This window comes from Mobula birostris, chromosome 1, assembly GCF_030028105.1.
Source record: "Mobula birostris isolate sMobBir1 chromosome 1, sMobBir1.hap1, whole genome shotgun sequence".
NCBI lineage: Eukaryota > Metazoa > Chordata > Chondrichthyes > Myliobatiformes > Myliobatidae > Mobula > Mobula birostris.
Genome location: NC_092370.1, coordinates 25107890 through 25134794, shown reverse-complemented (window position 1 = coordinate 25134794; position 26905 = coordinate 25107890). Strand labels below are relative to the sequence as shown.

Below are 26905 nucleotides of genomic sequence, written 5' to 3'. Positions count from 1 at the left end.
AGTGAGAGAAAGAATGTGTGTATATAAAAAACGGATGAGGTATGGGGGGGAGGTGGGGCATTAGCAGAAGTTAGAGAAGTCAATGTTCATGCCATCAGGTTGGAGGCTACCCAGACGGAATATAAGGTGTTGTTCCTCCAACTTGTGTGCGGCTTCATCAGTAGCTATGAGTAGCTATGGGCACCCGTATGGGTCCTAGCTATGCCTACCTTTTTGTTGGCTTTGTGGAACAATCTATGTTCCAAACCTATTCTGGTATCTGTCCCCCACTTTTCCTTCGCTACATCGACAACTGCATTGGCGCTGCTTCCTGCATGCATGCTGAGCTCGTTGACTTCATTAACTTTGCCTCCAACTTTCACCCTGCCCTCAAGTTTACCTGGTCCATTTCCGACACCTCCCTCCCATTTCTAGATCTTTCTGTCTCTACCTCTGGAGTCAGCTTATCCACTGATGTCTACTATAAGCCTACTGACTCTCACAGCTATCTGAACTATTCCTCTTCTCACCCTGTCTCTTGCAAAAATGCCATCCCCTTCTCACAATTCCTTCGTCTCTGCCGCATCTGCTCTCAGGATGAGGCTTTTCATTCCAGGACGAGGGAGATGTCCTCCTTTTTTAAAGGAAGGGGCTTCCCTTCCTCCACCATCAACTCTGCTCTCAAACGCATCTCCCCCATTTCATGCACATCTGCTCTCACTCCATCCTCCTGCCACCCCACTAGGAATAGGGTTCCCCTGGTCCTCACCTACCATCCCCCCAGCCTCCGGGTCCAACATATTATTCTCCGTAACTTCCACCACCTCCAACGGGATCCCACCAGTAAGCATATCTTTCCCTCAGCCCCCGTCTCTGCTTTCCGCAGGGATCGCTCCCTACGCGACTTTCTTGTCCATTAGCTCCCGCCCCCCCCCCCCCGCCATCCCTCCCTCCTGGCACTTATCCTTGTAAGCGGAAGAAGTACTACACATGCCCTTACACTTCCTCCCTCACTACCATTCAGGGCCCCAGACAGTCCTTCCAGGTGAGGCGACACTTCACCTGTGAGTCGGCTGGGGTGATATACTGTGTCCGGTGCTCCCGATGTGGCCTTCTATATATTGGTGAGACCCGACGCAGACTGGAAGATCGTTTTGCTGAACACCTACACTTCGTCCGCCAGAGAAAGCAGGATCTCCCAGTGGCCACACATTTTAATTCCACATCCCATTCCCATTCTGATATAAACAATAGGAATTCTGCAGATGCTGGGAATTCAAGCAACACACATCAAAGTTGCTGGTGAACGCAGCAGGCCAGGCAGCATCTGTAGGAAGAGGTGCAGTCGACGTTTCAGGCTGAGACCCTTCGTCAGGACAGCATCACTGGAAGAGGCTTCGCAGTAGTGAATTTAAACGTAAACAACAGGAGTCCTGACGAAGTGTCTCAGCCTGAAAGGTCGACTGCACCTCTTCCTACAGATGCTGCCTGGCCTGCTGCGTTCACCAGCAACTTTGATGTGTGTTGCCCATTCTGATATGTCTATCCACGGCCTCCTCTACTGTCAAGATGAAGCCACACTCAAGTTGGAGGAACAACACCTCATATTCCGTCTGGGTAGCCTCCAACCTGATGGCATGAACACTGACTTCTCTAACTTCCACTAATGCTCCACCTCCCCCTCATACCCCATCTGTTTTTTTATTTTTATACACACATTCTTTCTCTCACTCTCCTTTTTCTCCCTCTGCCCCTCTGACTATACCCCTTGCCCATCCTCTGGGTTCCCCCCCCCCCGGGTCTTTCTCCCTGGACCTCTTGTCCCATGATCCTCTCATATCCTCTTTGTCAATCACCTGTCCAGCTCTTGGTTCCATCCCTCCCCCCCCCGTCTTCTCCTATCATTTTGGATCTCCCCCTCGCCCTCCCACTTTCAAATATCTTACTAACTCTTCCTTCAGTTAGTCCTGATGAAGGGTCCCGGCCTGAAACGTCGACTGTACCTCTTCCTAGAGATGCTGCCTGGCCTGCTGCGTTCACCAGCAACTTTGATGTGTGTTGCTGAGTTCCTCTAGCATTTTGTCTGTGTTACTCTGGATTTCCAGCATCTGCAGAGCCTCTTGTGTTCTGGATATCTTTGAGTGATGATCTAACACTCATACACTCAATTGTTGTGCCATTGAACAAGCGCATGACCTGCGTTAAGTGTCATACAACATGGAAACCGAATCTTTGGATTACCGACTTGTTGCCAACTATTAACCAGCCATACTAACTCTACATTAATTCAATGTCTTTTTAATTTATAGTTTCATACTCCCCACATTTTCATCAACGACGCCCAGATTCCACCACTCAATCTGCACATAAGGGGCAATTTACAGCGACTACTAACCTCCCAACTCACATCTTTTGGTATGTCAGAGGAAGGCGGAGCAGCTGAGAAAAGCCACCATCACAAGGAGAATGCAAAGTTCAGACAGACAGCACCAAGAGTCAGGGTTAAATCCAGGTCATTGGTGCTAGGAGGTATTAGTTGCATCATTATGTTGGCCATTGCAATCTGAAGTCTGAGGTTCTCATTCCTGTCAAAACACAACTAGTTAAGTGAATGCAAGTTCCTTTCTGGAATATGCTCTTGAGCAGGAAACATAATCTCTGACTTTAATCAGCAAAGGAGGTACAGTTCACTGGAATTTAGAGCGCTTAAGAGAATCATGGTTACCAGTAGACTCCAGAAGCCTCTCCCTCTACTCCATCAAGCAAAAAAGAGCAGTCACCATGCTCTTGAGAACTATGATTGCTACATTCAGTAACTCTAGATAGTGAATAATGACAAGTTGCTTTAAACGTAATGGAGGAATGTAGAGTAAGTAGGTCAGGAAGAAGAGAACAGAGATTTGCTAAACATCCAAAATGAAGTACACTTTAATAGCAAGCAGCATTGCAATTTTTATTTCCTGCTCTTTAACCTGGTTACAAAAATAATGTTGCACTATTAAGATAAAGATTATCAGGAGCTGAACAAGTATAGGCTACAAAACACTGAAATTATCTAGCTGTATGTGCAGTGTTAGGGACAGAGAAAAAACGCTATTGTTTGACTTTGCCAACATAGCATCAGAACTTGTTGTACATGCCCAAAGATTACTGAAGGTATCAGGGCAGGTAGATAAGATGATTAGGACAACAAGATATAGTTAAGGCACAGAACTCAACAGCAAAAAGATCATGCGCTAGTGTATGAAACACAAATTCAACCTCAGTTATAGTACCGTGTACAAGTTTACTGTCCAAGTATACAACACTGACAATCATCCTGCCACAGGTAGCCACAACACAAGGAAACACCATGGAACCCATTTCAAAAAAGCATCAAACACGTGAAAAAAGAACAAATCGTGCAAACAGCCAAATGCGTGTAAAAAGTTTGATCGTTAATTTCCAGGAAGGATGTGAAAGCAGAGGAGACTAGACATTGTCAGAGGAAATTAATTTCTTCAGAACAAAGGAAATAAGATTAACCAAAGTGCATAAAATTATGATATCTAAAAAGAATAAACAAGAAAATCCTATTTACCTTCTTAGAGGTCAATAACTATGCAACACAGGTTTGAAGTATAAATATTAAAGGATATAATGAGGTAATGTTTTTCAGCAAGGAAGTGGGTTAATCTGCAACTTTTTGTTTGATGGTGAGGGAAACTTTTCTCACTTTGTAAACGTGCTTAACAAGCATTCAAAGGGCGACAACCTACAATGTTGGCTGAAGTGGATACAGAGGCTCAAATGCTGATCTCCCATGCAATAATATTCATGGTTATATGATTTATTATCAAGCCAAGCAATAGTTTTTGTTAATTACGTTTGGTTGCTGCTCTCTGGAAAGGAGCTAAGTTTATTGAATTCAAGTTGCCAACTTGCGATGATGGAATATGAACGACAACCTCAGGCGTAGTTGACTCACGCTGCACAGCAAAGCACAATCTCCAGAGCCACCAATGAAACCTTGCAGCTGTTTTCTATAATGAAACTGTTCAAGAATGAAGGGTTATATGTCACTCATATGAAGCACAGCTCAAAGCACCAAGAGGCAGAAAATAGAGTTGATGCATTTAATTTGAAGACAACAGAATGTTTATTTATCTTTGATTACAATGCAGTAGGAATTCAAAGTACAACAGAAATAAATTGTATTTGAAGTTCTAAGCCTGAATGACAAGGACAAAGTGGTTTGGGCACTATAATGTGAAGGCAGCCCTTGTTCATTATTAAAAAAAAAGACTTGTATTTATAGTGTCTTTTTATATGTAACAGACAATTCTCAAAGCAGTCCACGCAAATTACAGTTGTTGCAGTCAATCTCGATACAGGAAGATCTCTGAGAAGGCACAATGAAATTGGTTTTTCAAATAGCATTTATTCTGGAAAGAATAAATGACTATAATAATGAGATTACATTTTTAGACACAAAAATGTAATATTTTACGTCCACCTTAATAGAATACACCTAAGACAAAGTAGCAATTACTCAGCATGTCAAGATTTCAGCCAAACAGTGATTTGAAGCTTTATTAGGGATTAAAAAGCAGAATTTCTAAATTCAGCTTTCAAAGAACAGTTATTATGAAAAAGAAATCCCTGAAGAATTCTGGATAAATTCCATCCACAAACCCGTAAGGAAGCTCAAATCCTAGTTCATGCGGGTCAAAACTGAGCTGGGACTCAGGACGGCTGGCATTTACAGGATTCCTGTGGATGCAGAGCAGTGTATATTGGCCAGGCGGGGCGCACAATAGAAACCTGCATCAAAGAGCCTAGGAGGTGTAGGAGGAACTAGAACTAGGGGACATAGCCTCAAAATGGGGACAAGGCGGGTAGGTGGAGATGAGTCCATGGTCAGATCAGCCGTGATCTTATTGAATGGCGGAGCAGGCTCGATGGGCCAGCTGGCCTACTCCTGCTCCTGGTTCTTATATTCTTACGTTTCCGTTTGGGTTACCCAGAGAAATCAGCGGAAGCAATACATTTCATGTGCAATGACCACAGGATTGAGTTTGATGGCACAAAACTATTGTGCCACGCCAATGGTTTTTGGGACCGCCTGGTGAAGGAAGCCATTGATGTAAGATTAGAGAATAAGAACTTCAACAAAGTCAAAAGTCTCACTCTAAATAAGAACTGGAATACAATTTTAAATAAGGTGGGATAGCAGAAACCTTATTGGTTGGGGACTAACCAATCAGGAGGAATGGATGAGTCATGCCTAGGCATCATCCCTAATGAAAATGGCAGCGTTTGTCATCGAAACGTCAGCTAAAGTCAACACCTGGGCCCGGCTGGAAGCCTGCAAAGAGTTTATGCAAACATTTATCATCAAAATATGTATACAGGTTTCCCCCGCTATCCAAAGGTAGACTGTTCCTATGAAACGGTTCGTAAGCCGAAATGTCGTAAAGCGAAGAAGCAATTACCATCTATTTATATGGGAAAATTTTGTGTGCGTTCGCAGACCCAAAAATAACCTACCAAATCATGCCAAATAACACATAAAACCTAAAATAACAGTAACATATAGTAAAAGCAGGAATGATATGATAAATACACAGCCTATATAAAGTAGAAATACTTCTCTACAACGATTGCCTGCACAGATCTCCGTAGTGAAAGTCTCACGCAAGCGCTCTCGGCAGAAAATCTCACGCAAGCGCTGTTGGCATAAACACGCTCTCCAGTAACCTTTAAACTATGAAGCTGCCAAATCTACCAAATAACACGTAAAAATACACAGCCTATATAAAGTAGAAATAATGTATGTACAGTGTAGTATCACTTACGGGAATTGGGAAGACATCGAGCACACTGATGATGGTGTGTTAGACTGAGTCGTCGCAGTTGGGGGTGATGCAGTGGCCCCCATCCTCCAGGCCGCCAACTGATACATTGCCGCGAAGCGCCTAGGGGTAGCCGGGAGGCACACAGCACATCTTTAAGAAAAAAGCCAAAATAAACACTCTAATTAATTAGGTGCTGCCCGGTACATAAATGTCGGCGCAGATCAGAGGCGATTGCTGATTGCATCACCTCTGATCTGAGCCGACAATTAAGTGCTAGGCGGCACCTAATTAATTAGCATGTTCATTTTGGCTTTTTTCTTAAAGATGTGCTGTGTGCCTCCCAGCTACCGCTGCATTTTCCGCGAATCGGTACAGTATCTGTCCGGGGCCTGGGGGTTGGGGTGGTGGGACACGGGAGTGTCATCTCATCGTCAATTACGGAAGGCAGCTCTCCTTCTCCTATGACTGCCTGCCTCGAAGTCGGAGGTCGAGGTTCGTCGTCCGCTGTGGCTGATGTGGGAGGCTTGCTTGACTGCTGAGCCTCGAGCATTTTTCTATCACACAGTTCTTTATAAGGACTCAAAACATCCTGTAAATATCCCCCAAACCTACATACCCTTTCAAAATTAAAGTCGTACTTCATTATTGCAGTGAAAATCTCACGCAGTTGCTTCACGTTCAGTTCCTGGACGACTTCACTTTCGATACTGCATCTGGTTTCGATTATTATCCTTTCCTCTTCCAATTGCATCAGCTCTTCATCTATCAGTTCTTGGTCATGGGATGCCAAAACCTCTTCAACATCATCTTCGTCAGCTTCCACAAGCCAAACTAAGTTTGTCCTTGCTTCGTTCATTATGATCAAAACACATAATTATGTCTAGTTTTACGCTAAGTGTAACACCCTTACGAGCTCTTTCAGGCTTTTCTGACACCTTCGAACTCATCTTGCTAACAGCTGCTCAATGCAGCGTGTTTAAGCAATGCCGGCAAGAATGCAGGGGAGAGCAGCTGCTCGGGGTGCACGCTGCCTTTTAACACGCGTTGATTTTTTTATCGCGCGCTGCCTTTCTTCGTAACAGTGAAAACACCTTCTGAAAGTGAAAACAGGGTAATAATGTAGGTCTTTCGTAACAGTGAGGTTTCGTAAAGCGACTGTTCGAAAAGCGGGGGACACCTGTATATTATGCAACCTTGAGATTCATCTCCTTACAGGCAACCACAAAACAAAGAAACCCAAAAGAACCCATTTAAAAAAAACTGTCAAACATTCAATGTGCAAAGAGAAAAATAAATCATGCAAACAATAAAGTAAGCAAATAGTACTCAGAACAAAAGTGAGTCCATAGAGACTAAGCCCAGAGTAGCCAGAGCAGGCCACAGTCGCTGCTTCAGTTCAGCACAGAGCCAAGTAAAAATTCAAATTTATTTTCAAAGTATATACATGTCACCATATCCAATGTGAGATTAATTTTCTTGCCAGCCTACTCAATAAATCCAAAATCCATAACAGGATCAATGAAAGACCATACTAACAGGACAGACTACCAGTTTGTGCTAAAGACAAACTATCTACAGGGGAGGAGAAGATGGAGGTGCGACGCAGCGCATGCGGCCGCTCTGAAATGATATCGGTGTTTGTTAAGTAGGCGCCGTGCACAATCCTGATTTGATGGAGACAGACGTGAGAAGCACGGAGGAACATCTGAAGAAACTTCTGAAATGCCTGCTTCGCTGCTGCTGCTACTGTGCGATCGAGAATCTCCGGAGGGGAAGGCCCCAGATCCTCAGCTTTGCCTATAGCCTGTTGCCGGGGCCGGGGTCGAAGCGTTCGGCAGAGATGGTGCTCAGTGCTCAGTGCTCAGCGTCGGAGGGCTGGTCAGAGGTTTGAAGTTTTTGGACGGACTCAAGAGTTGGCTGTGGTCAGGTGCTTCCAGGGTGCTGCATCAGCAAGTTTGCAGCGCTGGAGGTTCATGGCAGGGAGAGTGTTTCTTGCTTCCTTCTACCGTCTGCGTGAGATGATGGGACTTTCAAGAGATTTTGAGACTTTTTGCCGTGCCCATGGTCTGTTCTTTATCAAATTACGGTATTGCTTTGCACTGTTGTAACTATATGTTATAGTTATGTGGTTTTTGTCAGTTTTTCAGTCTCGATTTGTCCTGTGTTTCTGTGATATCATTCTGGAGGAACATTGTATCATTTCTTAATGCATGCATTACTAAATGACAATAAAAGAGGACTGCGTGTCCTCATAATCTAAAATAAATCTAATCTAAAAATAGAAGAAGAAAGAAAATAATAGCAATAAATAAATAAGCAAGAAATATCAAGAGCATTAGGTGAAGAGTCCTCGAAAGTGAGTCCACAGGTTGTGGAAACAGTTCAATGATGGGGCAAGTGAAGCTGAGTGAAGTTACCCCCTCTGGTTCAAGAGCCTGATGGTTGAGGGGTAATAACTGTTTCCGAAACTGGTAGTGTGAGCCCTGAGGCTCCAGCACCTTCTTCCTGATAGCAGCAGCAAGAAGAGAGCATGACTTGGGTGGTGGAGGTCCTGCATGATGGATGCTGCTTTCCTGCAACAACTCTCCACATACATGGGCTCAGTGGTGGGGAAGGCTTTAACAGTGACAGACTGGGCCGTATCCACTATTTTCCATAGGATTTTCTATTCAAAGGCATGGCATTTCCATAGAAAGCCGTGATGCAGTCAGTCAATATACTCTCCATACACATCTATAGAGGTCTGTCAAAGCTTTCGATGTCATGCCGAGCTTCGCGAACCTCTAAGGAAGTAGGACTACTGCCATGCACGCACTTACGTGGGCCCAGGACAGGTCCTCTGAAATGATAACACTGAGGAATTCAATGTTGCTGACCCTCTCCACCACTGGTCCCTGATGAAGACTTGCTCATGGACCTCCAGTTTCCTTCCCCTGAAATCAATAATCGGCTCCCTGGTCTTGCCAGTGCTCAGTGAGAAACAGTTTGCTGTTGTGGCACCACTCAGTCAGATTTCCAATCTCTCTCCTAAGTGCTGATTCATCTAACAGTGATATTGATTTTGTAATAAACTAAGCTGAGTGAATGTCATACACAAACTACAGAACATTCAGTACCTACCTCCATCTCCCTGCCTGTCCTGTAACGTGTGGTACAGGAGTGTCAAGGCATTGCACTGCAAAAGCCAACAGACTCTGTAGTTCTCAGAGTAGGAGATATTGATCCTGCCCCCCCCCCCCCCGGGAGTGTTGCTAGTTTCTAAGGGTATGATAAATATAAAGGGGTTTGTAGGGGGTGCTCAGTAGCAAGGGGCAGCTAATGAATTACAGGCTAAAATTTGGAAATGAATTACTCATTATAAACATTTGGTCCTTAGTGCCTATGTGATTACAATGATCACATAAATCACCTCACATCTTGCTAACCCACATTCTTTTAGACTTTGCTCAAAGCATATTACAGTTGTTGAAAAGCAATATGACACTTCTGTATTTGGCATATCATGAGAACTCTGGACTGAAAGAATCATGTTATTCCCACGCTGGCCGGTGCATTACTGTTGTTCGGTACTGTAGTACAGTGCTAGCTAGTACAATTCCCATACTCTAATCACGCAGCGATGCAATTCCTGTGAATTAGGATATAGCATTCAATGGGGTAAAGTTCAGAATTTGCACCTTCAAATAGTCTTGAATGGCATTTAACTAGCTCATGGACCAAGCAAGATACCTGGGATCAATAAAGTATGACTATGACTAAGATATCGCTGCCCTACTTTATGTATCTTCAGGCAGAGAGTCAGGTTTTGCCTGAGCTATTATGATATCATAACAATCCCCTTTATTGATCGCAGTGCTTGAGGTTTGGACTCAGGCTACGTCCACACTACGCCGGATAATTTTGAAAACGAAGCTTTCTCTCTTCGTTTTGACCCTCCGTCCACACTAAAGCGGCGTTTTCATCCCCCGAAAACGGAGCTTTTCAGAAACGGTCTCCAGAGTGAATAAATCTGAAAATGGCTAATATCCGCTGTAGTGTGTACGGGATAAACGGAGAGATTTAAAAATGCTGTCATGACAACACCACAACAACAATGCTTTTTCTGCTTCTGCTTGGTACTGCGCAAGCACTGCCGTATGGCTGTTGTAACGCGCAGTCGGTGTGAACGGCGTGAGAGTTAAATTGTAAAGTGAGCATTTTTGACTATTTAAAAACGCTGTCATGACGTCCCGGAACAGACGGCCGCAGCGCGGCATTTCATTGTTTTCTTGAACGCAACCCCCCACATAACCTAACAATTTCAGAACAGACGGCAACAAGACTTAAGCCAGTAGAAATGTACTCACCAAATACTTTGACCCATAGCTTACTGAATAAATAAGTATTCTCACTTTGCCCTGTTTTCTGTCCTTGCTTGTATGAAGGTGGTTTACCCATTTATGCAAATACAGGTGTCCTCCGCTTTTCGAACGTTCGCTTTACAAAACCTCACTGTTACGAAAGACCTACATTAGTACCCTATTTTCGATAACAGAAGGTGTTTACAACACTGTTATGAAAAAAATCAGTGCGCGATAAAAGGCAGCGCACGCCCCGAGCAGCTGCTCTCCCCGGATTCGGAACGGCATCGCTTTAACACGTGCCTGTGAACAGCCGTTTGCAAGATGAATTTTGAGGTATTGGAAAAGCTTGAAAGAGCTCATAAGGGTGTTACACTTAGCGTAAAACTAGACATAATTAAGCGCTTTGATCATGGTGAACAAAGTAAAGACAACGCACATCAAAGTTGCTGGTGAACGCAGCAGGCCAGGCAGCATCTCTAGGAAGAGGTACAGTCGACGTTTCAGGCCAAGATCCTTCGTCTCGGCCTGAAACGTCGACTGCACCTCTTCCTAGAGATGCTGCCTGGCCTGCTGCATTCACCAGCAATTTTGAAGTGTGTTGCTTGAATTTCCAGCATCTGCAGAATTCCTGTTGTTTGAAGTAAAAACAACGTGAGTTTGGCTTGTGGAAGTTGATGAAGATGATGTTGAAGAGGTTTTGGCATCCCATGACCAAGAACTGACAGATGAAGAGCTGATGCAATTGGAAGAGGAAAGGATAACAATCGAAACCGAATGCAGTAGCGAAATGAACGTGAAGCAACTGTGTGAGGTTTTCGCTGCAATGATAAAGTATGACTTTAATTTTGAAAGGGTACGTAGGTTTAGGGGATATTTGCAAGGTGGTTTGAGTCCTTACAAAGGACTGTATGATCTAAAAATGCACGCGGCTCAGCAGTCAAGCAAGCCTTCCACATCAGCCACAGCAGACAACGAACCTCGACCTTCGACATCCAGGCGGGCAGTCATAGGAGAAGATGAGCCGCCTGCTCTAATGGAAACAGACGATGAGATGACACCCCATTGTCCCACCACCCCAAGCCCCAGGCCCAGGACAGATACCGATTCACGGAGAATGCAGCGGTAGCCGGGAGGCACACAGCACATCTTTAAGAAAAAAGCCAAAATAAACACGCTAATTAATTAGGTGCCGCCCGACACGTAATTGTCGGCCCAGATCAGAGGCAACGCAATCGGAAATCGGTACTGATCTGGGCCGACAATTACTTGTCGGGCGGCACCTAATTAATTAGCATGTTTATTTCGGCTTTTTTCTTAAAGGTGTGCTGTGTGCCTCTCGGCTACCGCTGCGTGCTTCGCAGCAATATATCGGTCGGCGGCCTGGAGGATGGGGGTCACTGCACCACCCCAACCTGCGACCACTCAGTCTAACACACATCATCAGTGTGCTCTGCGCTGTCTTCCCGATTCCCGTAAGTGATACTACACTGTACATATGTTATTTCTACTTTATATAGGCTGCGCATTTTTACGTGTTATTTGGTGTGATTTGGCAGCTTCATAGTTTAAGGGTTACTGGAGAGAGTGTTCTTGCCGAGAACACTTGTGTGAGATTTTCTGCTGAGAGCGCTTGCGTGAGATTTTCGCTTCGGAGAACAGTGCCAGCAATGATTGTGAAAAAGTATTTCTACTTTATATAGGCTGTGTATTTATCATATCATTCCTGCTTTTACTATATGTTACTGTTATTTTAGATTTTATGTGTTATTTGGCATGATTTGGTAGGTTATTTTTGGGTCTGTGAACGCTCACAAAATTTTCCCATATAAATAAATGTAATTGCTTCTTCGCTTTACGGCATTTCGGCTTACGAACCGTTTCATAGGAACGCTCTACCTTCGGATGGCGGGGGAAACCTGTACTTCTCTGACAATAGATGTGTAACAGCCTAATGTAACATTGTATGGAAATACAAGATAACACTGATGATACATTTAACAAGGTGCTTTATTAATGCAACAGAGTTAGTCAGTTTTTCAATGTTCGTCATCAGCCAGGTCATACTGTCCGTGAACTCCCTGTCGGTTGCCTCCATACGCTATAGTATGTGCTTTTTTTTTAGTTTTAAGTCCTCCCGCGCGAGAGCCAAGAGCAATTCCTTTTAAGTTTTTCTACTCTGTAACTGGACAAACGCGCACCAAGTATACCGTTTCCTCTTCGCTTGTTTTCTGTGTGTCCTGCGCATGCCCAGTAGGAGGAGATTCGCCCAAATATCCGTCTAATGTGGACAGAGATATTTGGAAAAACGCTTAGTGTGGACGTCTATCATTTTTACTCGAAACCGGCATTTTCAAAATTATCCGGCGTAGTGTGGACATAGCCTTAAACAGTAGGTGATGACTGTAGTCGTTAATCCACAACAAACATAAAGAAGTGTAGACAGTATAGTGTGGAGTAGTGTGAACTGATTCTCCCAGCAGTAAAGGAATTTCTGAGAACAGTTTTGCATAAATCACCAGACAAAATTATTAAAGCGATTCCACAGGGACAACTCTGTTCAAATGTAAATAGAAGAAATGTCTGAGAATTTGTATGACACATTGTGCAACATACTTAGGATGACAAAATTAGCCCTGAAGCTGGATGAGTCAACTTCCCCAGGCAACAACTCTTTGCTACACACATAGAAGTTGCTGGTGAACGCAGCAGGCCAGGCAGCATCTCTAGGAAGAGGTGCAGTCGACGTTTCAGGCCAAGACCCTTCGTCAGGACTAACTGAAGGAAGAGTGAGTAAGGGATTTGAAAGTTGGAGGGGGAGGGGGAGATCCAAAATGATAGGAGAAGACAGGACGGGGAGGGATGGAGCCAAGAGCTGGACAGGTGATAGGCAAAAGGGATACGAGAGGATCATGGGACAGGAGGTCCGGGAAGAAAGACGGGGGGGGGGGGACCCAGAGAATGGGCAAGGGGTATATTCAGAGGAACAGAGAGAGAAAAAGGAGAGTGAGAGAAAGAATGTGTGTATAAAAATAAGTAACAGATGGGGTACGAGGGGGAGGTGGGGCATTAGCGGAAGTTAGAGAAGTCGATGTTCATGCCATCAGGTTGGAGGCTACCCAGGCGGAATATAAGGTGTTGTTCCTCCAACCTGAGTGTGGCTTCATCTTTACAGTAGAGGAGGCTGTGGATAGACATGTCAGAATGGGAATGGGATGTGGAATTAAAATGTGTGGCCACTGGGAGATCCTGCTTTCTCTGGCGGACAGAGCGTAGGTGTTCAGCAAGGCGGTCTCCCAGTCTGCGTCGGGTCTCGCCAATATATAAAAGGCCACATCGGGAGCACCGGACGCAGTATATCACCCCAGCCGACTGGCCGTGTCCCACTCCGTGTAAGCGGAACAAGTGCTACACATGCCCTTACACTTCCTCCCTTACCACCATTCAGGGCCCCAAATAGTCCTTCCAGGTGAGGCAACACTTCACCTGTGAGTCGACTGGGGTGATATACTGCGTCCGGTGCTCCCGATGTGGCCTTTTATATATTGGCGAGACCCGACGCAGACTGGGAGACCGCCTTGCTGAACACCTACGCTCTGTCCGCCAGAGAAAGCAGGATCTCCTAGTGGCCACACATTTTAATTTCACATCCCATTCCCATTCTGACATGTCTATCCACAGCCTCCTCTACTGTAAAGATGAAGCCACACTCAGGTTGGAGGAACAACACCTTATATTCCGTCTGGGTAGCCTCCAACCTGATGGCATGAACATCGACTTCTCTAACTTCCTCTAGGCCCCACTTCCCCCTCGTACCCCATCTGTTACTTATTTTTATGCACACATTCTTTCTCTCACTCTCCTTTTTCTCCCTCTGTCCCTCTGAATATACCCCTTGCCCATCCTCTGGGTCCCCCCCCCCACCTTGTCTTTCTTCCCGGACCTCCTGTCCCATGATCCTCTCATATCCCCTTTTGCCAATCACCTGTCCAGCTCTTGGCTCCATCCCTCCCCCTCCTGTCTTCTCCTCTCATTTTGGATCTCCCCCTCCCCCTCCAACTTTCAAATCCCTTACTCACTCTTCCTTCAGTTAGTCCTGACGAAGGGTCTCGGCCTGAAACGTCGACTGCACCTCTTCCTACAGATGCTGCCTGGCCTGCTGCGTTCACCAGCAACTTTTATGTGTGTGTTGCTTGAATTTCCAGCATCTGCAGAATTCCTGTTGTTTGCGTTTTTAAAACAACTCTTTGCTACTTGTTTAGGTTTGCTTTATGAAAGATGAAAGCATGGTTCAACAGTCCTTATTGCAAAGGGACTAGGAAAAAAAATGCAAAGGGGGAGTCAATATTTCAGGTGGTTAAGTAATTTTTCCAAAGGACATTCTGCTCAACATTCTCGCTTGTACAACAGATGGGGCACCATCAATGACAGGACACCACTGTAGTTTTATTACTTTCTTGAAAAAAGCTGTACCTAACATATTTACCACTCACTATATAATTCACAGACATCTTGTCGCAAAAAAAAATCTAAGTGATCAGCTGCATAAATCACTAAATACTGTTATCACGGTGGTAAGTAAAATCAACTCCCATGCTCTCAATTCTCAACTATTTCAAGAGCTTTGTATTGAGAATGATGAAGTTTGAATGCTTGCTGTTGCACACTGAAGTCAGATGGCTCCCAAAATGAAACCGTTTGAGTGGCTTTTCTCCACCTTTTAAAACTGTGATAAAATTCTTTGCAGACTCAAATGCTTCATTCAGTAATAACTCAAGAATGTTAGGCATGACATTGCTTATTTGGCAGAATTTTCTGCAAAAGTTTAATGAAATCAGTCATCAATTACATGGAAATTATGTGAATCCTATCAAAGTCAAACCTGTTGTCACCACATTCTGTCCAAGTTAACTCTATTTATGATTATGATTATGAAGACACGTAGTCCTCTTTTACTGTCATTTAGTAATGCATGCATTAAGAAATGATACATTACTTCCTCCAGTGTGATATCACAAAACACAGGACAAACCAAGACAGAAAAAACTGACAAAACCACATAATTATAACATATAGTCACAAACAGTGCAACAATACCATAACTTGATGAAGAAGTCCATGAGCACAGTAAAGTTCGAAGTTTCTCAAACGTCCCACATTTGCAACATTGACCGTTGCAACTTTTTCCAATTTCCGAGCCTCTCCATGTTGGACGAGAAAGAAAGAAGATCTTCAAGTATACTATGCCCACCTGTGTGAGCTGCACAAGGACATGTCAGAGGGATTTCAGGATCTTCTCCCAATCTAAATTAAGTAATAACTCCATGCTTGAACATTTGTAATGAGGAATTAACAGCAAGGATGGAGAAAGAACTGATCTTGCTACAAAACTACTGAGCAGAGGCCAAGGTTCAAAAAAAAAAAAATCATATCGTGACTTTTGGTTGCAGAAAGAAATCTTTCAATGCTATCCTGCACACTGGAGAATGGTCAAAATGTTCTTTTTTGCCTTTCCAACATTATATTGAGTGGAGCACGGTTTCAGTGCAACTTCTTTACAAGCAATGAAAAAAATTTGGAAATACTGAATGTGAGGACCCAAGACTCCTTCTAAGAGACACTCAGCTTGATGCTGAGAAGCTGGTATCACTGCACCGAGCCCATCCGTCTCACTGAGAGGTGAAAAAGCAATGAAGCACTGAATAGTTGGACAACTACTGTATGCTCTAAAGTAGATTATGAAAAATGTTCTTACTGTAATTAAAAATAATTTTATCTGTAGCTTTAAACAGATTTGAATAACTTTCACAACTACTTGTCACTGCTTTGAATTTGCAGTTCCTATTTTCTTTCACTATGCATCGCAAATCAAAATTCTTTATAATTTTATGTAATGGCCAGAAAGGGAAAGGTAGGAATGTAGTCTGGGAGCCAAAGGAGGCAGTCACTCAAAAAAGTCTGGGAACCACTGCTAGTAAAAATTGCTGAGAGGGTCACCGGGGTCTGTCTCCCCCACTTTTTGGGACATTTACCGGAAAGTGTTGTACACAAAAGGCCCGAAGCATTGTTGAGGATGACTACCACCCATCCCACAATCCCTCTGACCAAATACTATCAGTAAGGAAGTCAGGAGCCACAGGACAGGGAACAGCTTCTTCCCTCAAGCTGTAAGACTAATGAATACCCTGTCACCACTGAGGTCTCATCTCTTGGGCAGCGAGCAGTTTACAAACAGTACACCTTACTGTACTGTTTACTTGTGCTGTGCATGCACATTGAATTACATTTTATTAACTTTTTTGTGGCAATATTGTGTTTTATGTGGTGTGTGAGATACATGTTTTGTTGGTGCACTATGGTCCAGAGGAACTTTTTTTTGGGGTTGGTTGTATACAAGTACAGTCAGGTGACATTAAACTTGAAAATACTCATTTCAGAACTGATTAGAGAGAGAGTAACTTAATGCAATAACCCAAGATCGAGGGAGAACTTGGTGGCAGGGTGGAGATACATCTCTACCAAAGGAGGTGTAAGGCGCTCCTTCCCTCTGCTAGTTTGCAGGTCATCCTTGGGCAAGGTGTAGCAACCACCTAGCTCCCCCGCCCCCCCACCAAGATCAGGGTCACATAAAGCCATGGAAGCAGCTGGTGCATACCACAAGACCTGTTTACACGACCACTGACGCCAGGCAGACCTCTGTAGAAAAATTTGCCAAGAACAATCATGGTTATGGAAAGACCATGATCGCCATGTTATACGACACGGTACGTAATGACGATGATGAGAGGGAGAGGACAAATTTGTAATGTGATTATGACATCTGAAATCAGCAGCTAGTATGCTAACCTTACACACCAAATGAATGGTGCCATTGCTAATTTCACATTGATCTGCTTATTCCAAACTTGCAATGGCTTTACTATCCTTATCAATGAGCAGTGTGCTGAGGTCCCTTTCCACAGCAAAGTTATAAAACACGAGGCAGACGTACTAGCTGGAATCTGTACACTCTTGATAACACATTCAGAAGTGTAAAACACAGCTTTAAGATACCAATGGGAGGGCTAACTAATACAGTTTTTTGGTGTGATTTAACACACAGTTGCTTTGCATTGGAGCACCACAATGACTAGTTACAGAGGTTAATCTAATTTTAAACACTTTGGACAGACTCCACACTAGTAGGTATTTTTCATAAAAGAGCCAATTACGTACAAATAAGTTTGGAATTGACTTGACAAACTCTGCCAGCACACCGCAAATAAAGTTCAATCACATGACAATACACTGTCTCCATTAAACAGCCATTCAAAGTCAAATGTATACGGTTTTGTGTTTGCAAGTGAGTAAACCATATTGATATCTTGTACCCATTAAGTTGTTTCATTTCTGGACAGGGATAAATTGCTACACACCATTTAAACAACGGAGTTCAATCTTAACAATAATTTTAATGCAACTTTATACCAGCAAGCCTATTTATCAGGAAATGAGTGTTCGTGAGCTGATTTAAATACAGATGACCACTTTCCTTCCTCAATATAGTAATGTTAACTGAATAACCGCCATCAAAAAGAAAAATGTGTTTTTTTGAATTGATTGCAAATTAAACTCTGAGAGTTCGAGTAACTAGTATCTAGTTTCAGTGAGAGGTTAAGGTTTGTTATCAATATACTTTTACAGAAGAGACAAGCAAAAATCTTCAACATTTTATGTTACTAACAATACATACCTTTAAGTCACTGCCAGGCAAGGACCCCACTCCATTCTTCCACTCCATGGCACTGTAAATATCAAAGTCTTGCACATCATTTACGGTGCTTGCTTCAGCTTCTTCCATTCTTTCCATTTTGATTGGTACAGACTGCCAGCTGCTTTCTTCCAAGACCTTCCTCCCTCCACCAGAATTGTTCACTTAAAGATCATGGAAAAATAAAAAAAAGAAGCCATTAGGAGCCATTCAAATCTATTTTCTTCATGGTCACTTCAAAAAATAAAAAAAAGCTCAATTTTTTCCTTCACATCTTGAGTAATTGTGTTGTGAGACCAAAAGTATTAGATTGAAAAACATACTGACCAAAATAGATATACTGCAGGAATGATTTTATGCTTTTTTCCCCAAAAACTCAAAAGTTAGTACAATACAGAAGGCTATTAGGAAAATTTGTAGAAGTTACTTGGTGGCTGAAATTAATATACAAATTCCTAGAGGAGATTTTGCAGATTTTCCTTAGATCATATAGTTACACACTTTTGGAAGAAATAATTTATAGCACATTATAAAATAATTGCAGAAAATTTAGCAAATGCCAGTTGGGTCAAACTATTGCCTTCTGCTATGCAAGTCATAACTGGTCACATACCAAAAATTTGATTGTGAAATATTACACATTGGTGAGGCATAACTTTCACAGTTAATGAAAATCCGAGAAAATGTCTAAGCTACATATTTTGGCCATATTAATGTTTCAACTTTAATTAAATGAAACTTAAATCAATAAAATCCAAAAAGGGTACTGCTGTTTTAAAAAGCATTGACAGATTTCAGGAAATTGAAAGGATTAAGGTATATAGGAATATCACAAACAAATGCTGCAAACACTAATCTATTACATTTATGGCCCCCGAGTATAAATGTGCAAAATTCTACTCTCAAACTATTCATATTGTAAAAAACGTTCCATGTAAAATATTACAGTGAGACTTTATTTAAAACTGGATCTCTTAGGCAGGTACACTTTGACACAAAAGGTTATATATGAAGGAAGTAACACCGATCATTAGTGGCAAATCTGCCACCTCAGCCTCACATGCACGACGGTTATTAACACAGCATAAAGAACAGGGATACTGTGCACTGATGGCATCATTCTTTCCCCCAATCCCAGCCAATGTGTTCATTTGCAGACCAATGTATTTCTTGCCCACTGTGATATTCTCCATTCACTGAGCAAGGTCAACTGACACAAAGAAATATTGATTTATCCCTTTGAAAAACAATTATAGAACAAAATGAACCATTTGATGCAACAGGTTTATGCGTCTCAAAACATAACCCCTAGTTGACCTCCTCTCACCCTATGACTATTCTTTTTAGCTTTCCTTATGCAACTCAAATACAGTTACCATGAGCACCTAACTTACACCTTTGTATTCTTTGGGATACAGTGTGGTAACAGGCCCTTCTGGTCCAACAAGCCCAACTGTTAAGTTTTGTAACTTCAAAACATTAAATTAACTCATAGAAACTTATGGGAGTCCAAAAATACAAGTATAACTTATTGTTTACTTTAAGTGAGATGCGCACATTTCAAGTGGTAGCATGATGACAAATGTAATTAATGTATTTTTACACACTTATTTATTCATTCATGGGACGTGGGTGTCACCAGCTAAGCCAGCATTTATTGCCCATCCCTAGTTGCCCTTGAGAAGGTGGTGATGAGTTGCCTTCTTGAACCCCTGCAGTCCCTGAGGTGTAGGTACACCCCCAGTGCTGTGACACCCGTAATGAAATAAACGAAAAAGAATGCTTAATCAAATATATACACAAAATTACTCAACTATTATTGAAAAATTAAATACACCACACTCTTCCCTGCTTAGCTATAAACTCCAACTCAATAGAGAATGCAGTATACTATATAATGTAACTACTATTTGCATACATCCACAGCATAGGAAATTTTAAATTGTACTGTTCAAGCTTAAACATTTCATCACTGTGGAGGATTTCTTACTCTTGTGGGATGAAGTCTTTCCTGGCAAGGAGGGATCACTCTGCTTGGCAAGCGAGACTTATGGCCGTGCATAAGTCTCAGGTTCCAGAACCTCCTCCATGGTGGTTGTAGGAGTTAACCATGAGACTACAGGAAGTGGTTCTTACAGCTCTGCACATCTTTTCTTCTTCTTTCCTCTCTCTGGATCTATTTCAATCTTTCTTTTTCATGTTCCTTCTCTCTATCACACCATTCCCTTTCCATTTCACGCTCTTTCTCTCCACCTCTTCACCCCCTTTTTCTTCTTCTAGTCTGTGCAACTTGATCTTGGGAAGGTCCATTTAGGTCACTGGAGTATTCTCTTATTAATCCTTCTGTTGCTCCCATTACGATCTGATCTCTCCTCTCAATTTCTGCATCCACAACATCACTTGAAAATCCCTGTTTTCTTATCTCCATTGACTCCTTTCTTTTTGGTCTTCCATTCATCCAGCTGGGCTTTGGTCTTTGCATCTACTTTTACAAGCAGCTTTTTGTCTCCCACTTAAAGCTCATGCAATAACCGTAATGCACACAGAGTAGATTCTGGTTCTTTATACTCACAAAAGCCGAATGCTTGCAACTTTCCTGAAGCTCCTTGAACTCTCTTCCAGCTTAAAACCAACCCACACTTTGCAAGTAACTGCCTGATTAAAATATCTGAACTGCTTTTGTCACTTTCACACTTCCTCTGAGCAATTATGGACCTTCCTTGGTCCAATATGCTTTCCAACCAGAGGCACAGAGAAGTTGGAACCAACACCTGTTTGTCCTCTGTTGGCAATGGCTCATGGTATACAGCATGGAGAAAGTTGTGGCATCATCCAGTACCTTTCTTTCAGTTGACTCTCTTGCAGGGGATGTGGCATGCAAATAGTGGATGGATCTCCAATCAAGTTGTAGCTGTGTCAGCCACTCATATCCCCACAATGCTGATCCTCCTGGGTTTACCATATACAAGCTCAATGTGGCTTGTTGATTATTGTATTTCGCAGTTACAGACTTCATTCCCACAGGAGTTGTCTTTTCTCCAGTACAAGTTCTTAGCTGGATATCTACAAGCTTCAGTTTGCAAACTTTAAAATGCCGTTCAAACTCATTTTGTGGAATGACTGAAACAGCTGAACCAGTGTCTAATTCCATTTTAATTAATTTGGTGTTCACTTCTGGCATAAACCATTATGCTAGTCTATTATTAATTTTCACAATGTAAATTTCAAGGCTAAACAATCCTGTGGCACTCTCATTATCAGAATTTTTAAATCAACAGCATACAGAGTCGTGCTCTTTTTGAAACTGCAACTTGACATTTTAGCTTTCTCTTCCCTGAGCAGTCCATTTATTCTCATCCACCCGACGTGCTCTTTGTATATGACCTACTTTATTTCATTTTCTGCAAGTTTCACCTTTAAACTTGCTTGGTTTGGTGTATGTGAGCCCCTGCGACAATGGTAACACAATTTATTTAGGCAGGCAGATTTCTGCTTAGATGCTGCAATACGGCTCACACTCACTCATTCCTGACTGCAACTCAAATGCGTCTCTGTCTGCTGTTTCCCTTGAAACAGCGATTTCCACTGCTCTTTGTAATGTTAGCTGTGCTTCAGTTAGGAGCCATGTTTGAATGCTTTCGTGTAAGATTCCATAAACTAAACAATCTCTCTGTGCATCATTAAACCCATTATTGAACTGACAATGCTCAGACAATCCCTTCAATTCAGCCATGCATTCTGAAATGGACTCTCCTTCTTAAATTCCACTTATGAAACCTAAAGCATTCTGTAATCAACAATGGCTTGGTTTTCAGTGTTCCTGCATCACTTTGACAATATCACCAAAGTTAATTTCTACAGTTTTGATTGGAGCAGTCAAACGTCAAAGCAAAGTATATGCTTTTAAACCTAATGAATTCAGCGAAATTGGTACTCGCTTTTCATTGGTCCTGATGAAGAGTCTCAGCCTGAAACATCAACTGTTTACTCTTTTGCACAGATGCTGCCTGGCCTGCTGAGTTCCTCCATCATTTCGTGTATGTTGCTTGGATTTCCAGGCATCTGCTGATTTTCTCGTTTGCGGTGGCCTCGAAATACTGTTCCAATAGCTCAGTATACATGAGCCAATTATCTGTTGTGTAATCAAACTCAATCTTTCCAATGTAACAGCCTTTTCTGATTTTTTTTAAAGATGATTAGTACCACCCAGTAATCACAGTTTATGAACCCTGAACTCCTCAATTTATTGCCTCTAAAAAAAACTCAATTGTGTCTTCCCTTCCAAAGAACGTGTGCCTTTGCTTTAAACTTGACCGTCCCTCCACATGCTGGGGTGCCTTTTTACTCGCTGATGCTCCTGCTACGTTTTACTTTATTTTGTATGTCTTCCTGTGTTTAACAGGTTGGTAGCTGTCTCGGGTTTGTTTTAAAATACCTCATTCCAATATTATGTTTTGTAACTTCAAAACATTGAACTAATTCAGAGAAACTCATGGCATTCTGAAAACACGGGTGTAACTTATAGTTTAAGCGAGGCACGCACGTATCATGTAGCAGCGCGATAATGTACGCAATTCACGTATTTCTACACAACGCCAATCACTATGGTACCATGCCGCCTGCCCCCATATTGTTGTAGAGTTCCATCTTCACTTGTATCAACATAGTAAACATATTGAGGGTCATCTGGAACAACATACTTCCTCACAACATACCTAATTTATAATATGAACGGGTTAACCAATTATTTAAGCATATTTCTATTGGAACTGGATGGTAGGTGTCTTATTCTTGCCAGGATTAGGCACCAATAGCAACAGTACTTATGTTAAAACAGATTGCTGTCAAAATAGCTACATTTCAGACAACTTGGAAACAGTTTGCAGAACCTTTACCAAATCGAGAGCCGTATTTTACAAAAAATAATCCCAGAGTCTTTAGGGAAGGACCCAGCCATAACTACTAGTTACAGCTTGTGACTTTGATGCAAGTACCTTAGAGAACACTATTGAATGCTTAGTGTGATATTAAGGAATAAGGTAGATCACTAGTTGAGAAAATGGTAGCCAGTGATTATTAAAAATTTTCTTCCTCACATATTCACTGCAAGATGCCAAATCAAACTAATATTAAATAAAAGTAATTATACTTCAAAGAACATGATTGGTTTATTATAATTTGGGGTGTCTAGAGTAAATATTATGCAGACTCTCTTTTAAAATAGGACAAAAAGATTTGAGTGCAAGCTTGGATAGGTCTGTGAGTCTCCTTGTAGTTACCATATAAATATATTCAATCTTCTTCAAAAGGCAATGATGCAGGGAAAACTGAAGAATTGAAATGAAAGAAAATGAAGCATCCAACAAACACAGGTCTACTTTTAACAGGTCCTCAGGGCTTATTTCCATTCCACAGTTTCAACAACCTGATTACAAAACCGAATATTATAGTGAAAAACATTTCTACCCCAATTTGACATAATTTATACCACTTCTTAGCTTCATATCAAGCTTAAGTCAACTCCAAAGAATAATAGTGTGCTACTGCAGGATAAAACCTAATCCACCAGTGATTTTTGTAAAAAGTGCTTTGTGATTCAGAGAAGAAAATTATTCATCATTTACCTGACTCAATACTACATAAACCAGCAAATGTGATGCTACTGGAATTCAATATTAGCAAAATTGCAACCAATATCATCTGAAATGCTTTCTTTTTTTTAATTACTTTATTTTCAAATTTTTCAGAAAAAAAAATCAGATCAACAACAACATACCAGCGCAGACATGTATAAAAAAACATAAGCAAAAAAAAGACATAACATTAGAGGGATGCCTATTGTACAAAGTGCCCAAAAATACTAAACATTAAATCTCAAATGAGGGCCGTGAGAAATCAGCTAGGGGGAAATTGCTCATCCACCCCCGGCCTCGTCCAGGTAGGCAAGAAATGGATCCCAGATAGCCAAAAATTCTTTAATTGAATTGGTTCTCAAGAACCTAAGTTTCTGCATCTGTATGACTGAGATCATATCAGCCATCCATCTCTGAAAGGAAGGGTGATTTCCATTCCCTCAAGTTAAGTCTTTTGGCAACAATCATCCCCAGCATCAGAGACTTGTTGTATGGCTGCAGGGAAACAAATAGTAGATTGCGAGCAGCCAAATATAGCGAGACCAGCTTCCAAGGGGAAGGATCTTTTATAGGCCTTTGAATAACAGCCAAATATTTTGAACCAAAATCCAGTCAGTAATGGGCAAAACCAAAAGGTGTGTGACAACGTAGCTTCCTTCCCTTGGGACCTATCACACATTGGCGAGACAGAAGGGTAAGTCCTGTGCAATCGAAGTTTAGAGTAATGGGGACGGTGGACAACTTTAAACTGGATCAGTTGGTACCTGCTGTTAACAGAGCAAGCCTGCATCATAGACAAACACTTACCCAGGCAGCTTCAGACAATTCAATGCCCAACTCCTCTCTCCAGGCATCTCTAATCTTCACAGTAGATGCTACAGTGCAATTATCAAACAAACGTACAAACTTAGAAATGAGGTACCTGGAGTCAGGAGGGTTCTTTAAAATATCAAAAAACATATGTTCCCCTGGAAGGATTTCAAAATTACAAATCTTAGATTGAATGTAGTGTCTAATTTGCAAATAACAAAAAAAGTAAGAATGAGGCAGCTCAAATTTCTCTTTCAGCAGACTAAATGTTGCAAACCATCCCTCTATGTACAGGTCTTCAGTAGAAACTAGGCCCTTCTCCCTCCAAGCATGGTAGGTTTTATCTGACCATGAAGGTAGAAAGGAGTGATTGAAACAGATTGGCATTTGTGCAGAGGATTCTGGTAAATTCAGAACGCTCCTAATCTGATTTAGAATTCTGACAGAATTTTTCAAAACAAAACTCAAACTTTTTGAAGTCCCAGGCTTCTCTAACTTGGAGAACATCATGGCTGGCAAGGAGGAATTAACAACAGAGTCGGACTCCATACATAGCCACAAGGGAGCCCCAGGAGCTAGGTTATCCGGAGCCCCCTGTTGCCAAAACATTAAAGCCCTAGCATTGACAGCCCAATAATAGTGCCTAAATACAGGTAATCCCAGCCCTCCTTCAGACTTGGGCTTTTGTAAATAAATTTTCGAAATCCTGTGATTCTTATAATTCCAGATATAAGACAATATTATGGAGTCCAACTCTTTAAGGAAAGCTGATGTAAGAAAAATGGGGGATTTTGACAAAGATAGAGAAACCTAGGAAGGAAAACCATTTTAATTGAATTTATATGACCAATCATGGACAGAGGTAGGGTTTTCCAACTTTCTATGTTCTGTTTAAGTTTTTAAATAACTCCCCGAAGTTTAATTTGAATATTAATTTAGGATCTTTGGGGATTGTTAAGCCGAGGTAAGTAAAGTGATCTTTAACTACTTTGAACGAGACACTTTCCAAAAAACCCCACGTGTAGTCGTTGGAGAGGGGCACAAAGTCACTTTTTGTCCAATTGATCGAGTATCCCGATAGTCCGCCAAAAGAGGTGATTAAATCTAGAAGAGGGACTGACTTTTGTGAGTTTTGTAAGTAGAGTATCACATTGTCAGCATATAAACTAATTAGTGTTTCAATACCTCCCACTTTCAAACCCAGAATATTTGGGTGACTTTGTGGCGACCCACTTTCTGGCACACACGAACCAGCTCACAACAGCACGCACAGGCAGAGGGCCGGCCCCCAAAAGGGCGCTAGGCCATCTTCACCAGCAGGGGGAAAATCCCGCGCGCAGAAAGGGTCTGGGAATCTGCATTCCCCACAGCAATCCCGCCCAGGGAGGGCGGGAACGGGAAGGCTTTAAAGCAGGCCGCGAAGTTTGAATAAATCTCTTTCATCGCAACTCTAACTCACCAACTCCGTGTGGTTATTCTAGCGCTGTGTGTAGCACACCGCTACAATTGGTGACCCCGATGGCCCAAACGATATTTGGACCAGAGATGACCGACGCTGCATCTGTTCACGCAGTTTCGTTAAAACTGCCAAACTTCTGGATGCTGCGACCCCAATTATGGTTCGAACAAGCAGAAGCACAATTCCACATTCTGCAGATAACCTCGGAGTCCACTCGTTACTACTACGTGCTGAGCTCTTTCGACCAAGAGACAGCTGCACAAGTTGAGGAGTTTATACAGTCGCCCCTGGAGAACAGCAAATACACAGCATTCAAAGCCCTGCTCATAAGGACTTTCGGACTCTCATGGCACGAACGAGCACGCCGCTTAATGCACCTGGATAGTTTGGGAGACAGGCCGCCGTCAGCATTAATGAACGAGATGCTGGCCCTGGCTGAAGGACACAAAACCTGCCTCATGTTTGAGCAGGCGTTCCTAGAGCAACTGCCCGAGGACATACGCCTGCTGCTGTCCGACGCAGATTTCAGCAACCCCCGGGAGGTGGCGGCCCGAGCAGATGTGCTGTGGAATGCCAGGAAAGAGAGAGGGGCATCCGTCGCACAGATCACCAAGCCGCGTGCCCAACGACAGACCAGACCAGGCCCGGCAGCAGAGCCTACAAAACCCGGCGACGGGAGTGAGGAGCCCAACGAACAATGGTGTTTCTACCACCAGCGGTGAGGCACAGAGGCCCGCCGCTGCAGACCACCCTGCAAATTCCCGGGAAACGCCAGGGCCAGCCGCCACTGATGGCTACGGCGGCTGGCCATCAGGACAGCCTCCTGTATGTCTGGGACAAGCAGTCGGGACGCCGGTTTTTGGTCGACACTGGAGCGGAGATCAGCATCTTACCTCCAACGAGTTACAACACCCGCACAGAGAACCGGGACCCACGCTGAGCGCCGCAAATGGCAGCACAATACGAACCTTACGGCACCCGCACGGTGCGGCTACAGTTCAGCTCCAGCCGGTTCACGTAGGACTTCACACTGGCCGCCGTGGCCCAACCACTCCTGGGGGCGGATTTTCTACGAGCCCACAGCCTGCTGGTCGACC

The 26905-nt window shown here is 42.8% G+C and overlaps 1 protein-coding gene across 4 annotated transcripts in view; it reads right to left on the bottom strand.

Annotated features, from left to right (window-relative positions):
* Nucleotides 1–26905, bottom strand: part of LOC140195107 (lethal(3)malignant brain tumor-like protein 4) — a 402850-nt gene that overhangs the window by 342157 nt on the left and 33788 nt on the right. For 3 of the 4 annotated variants that reach the window (XM_072252853.1, XM_072252873.1, XM_072252862.1), the window contains exon 3: nucleotides 17889–18070. In XM_072252853.1, the coding sequence (XP_072108954.1) occupies nucleotides 17889–18070 (182 nt within the window). Of the gene's footprint in view, nucleotides 1–17888; nucleotides 18071–26905 lie in introns of those variants that run through there. The other variant, XM_072252882.1, reaches the window with a different exon arrangement.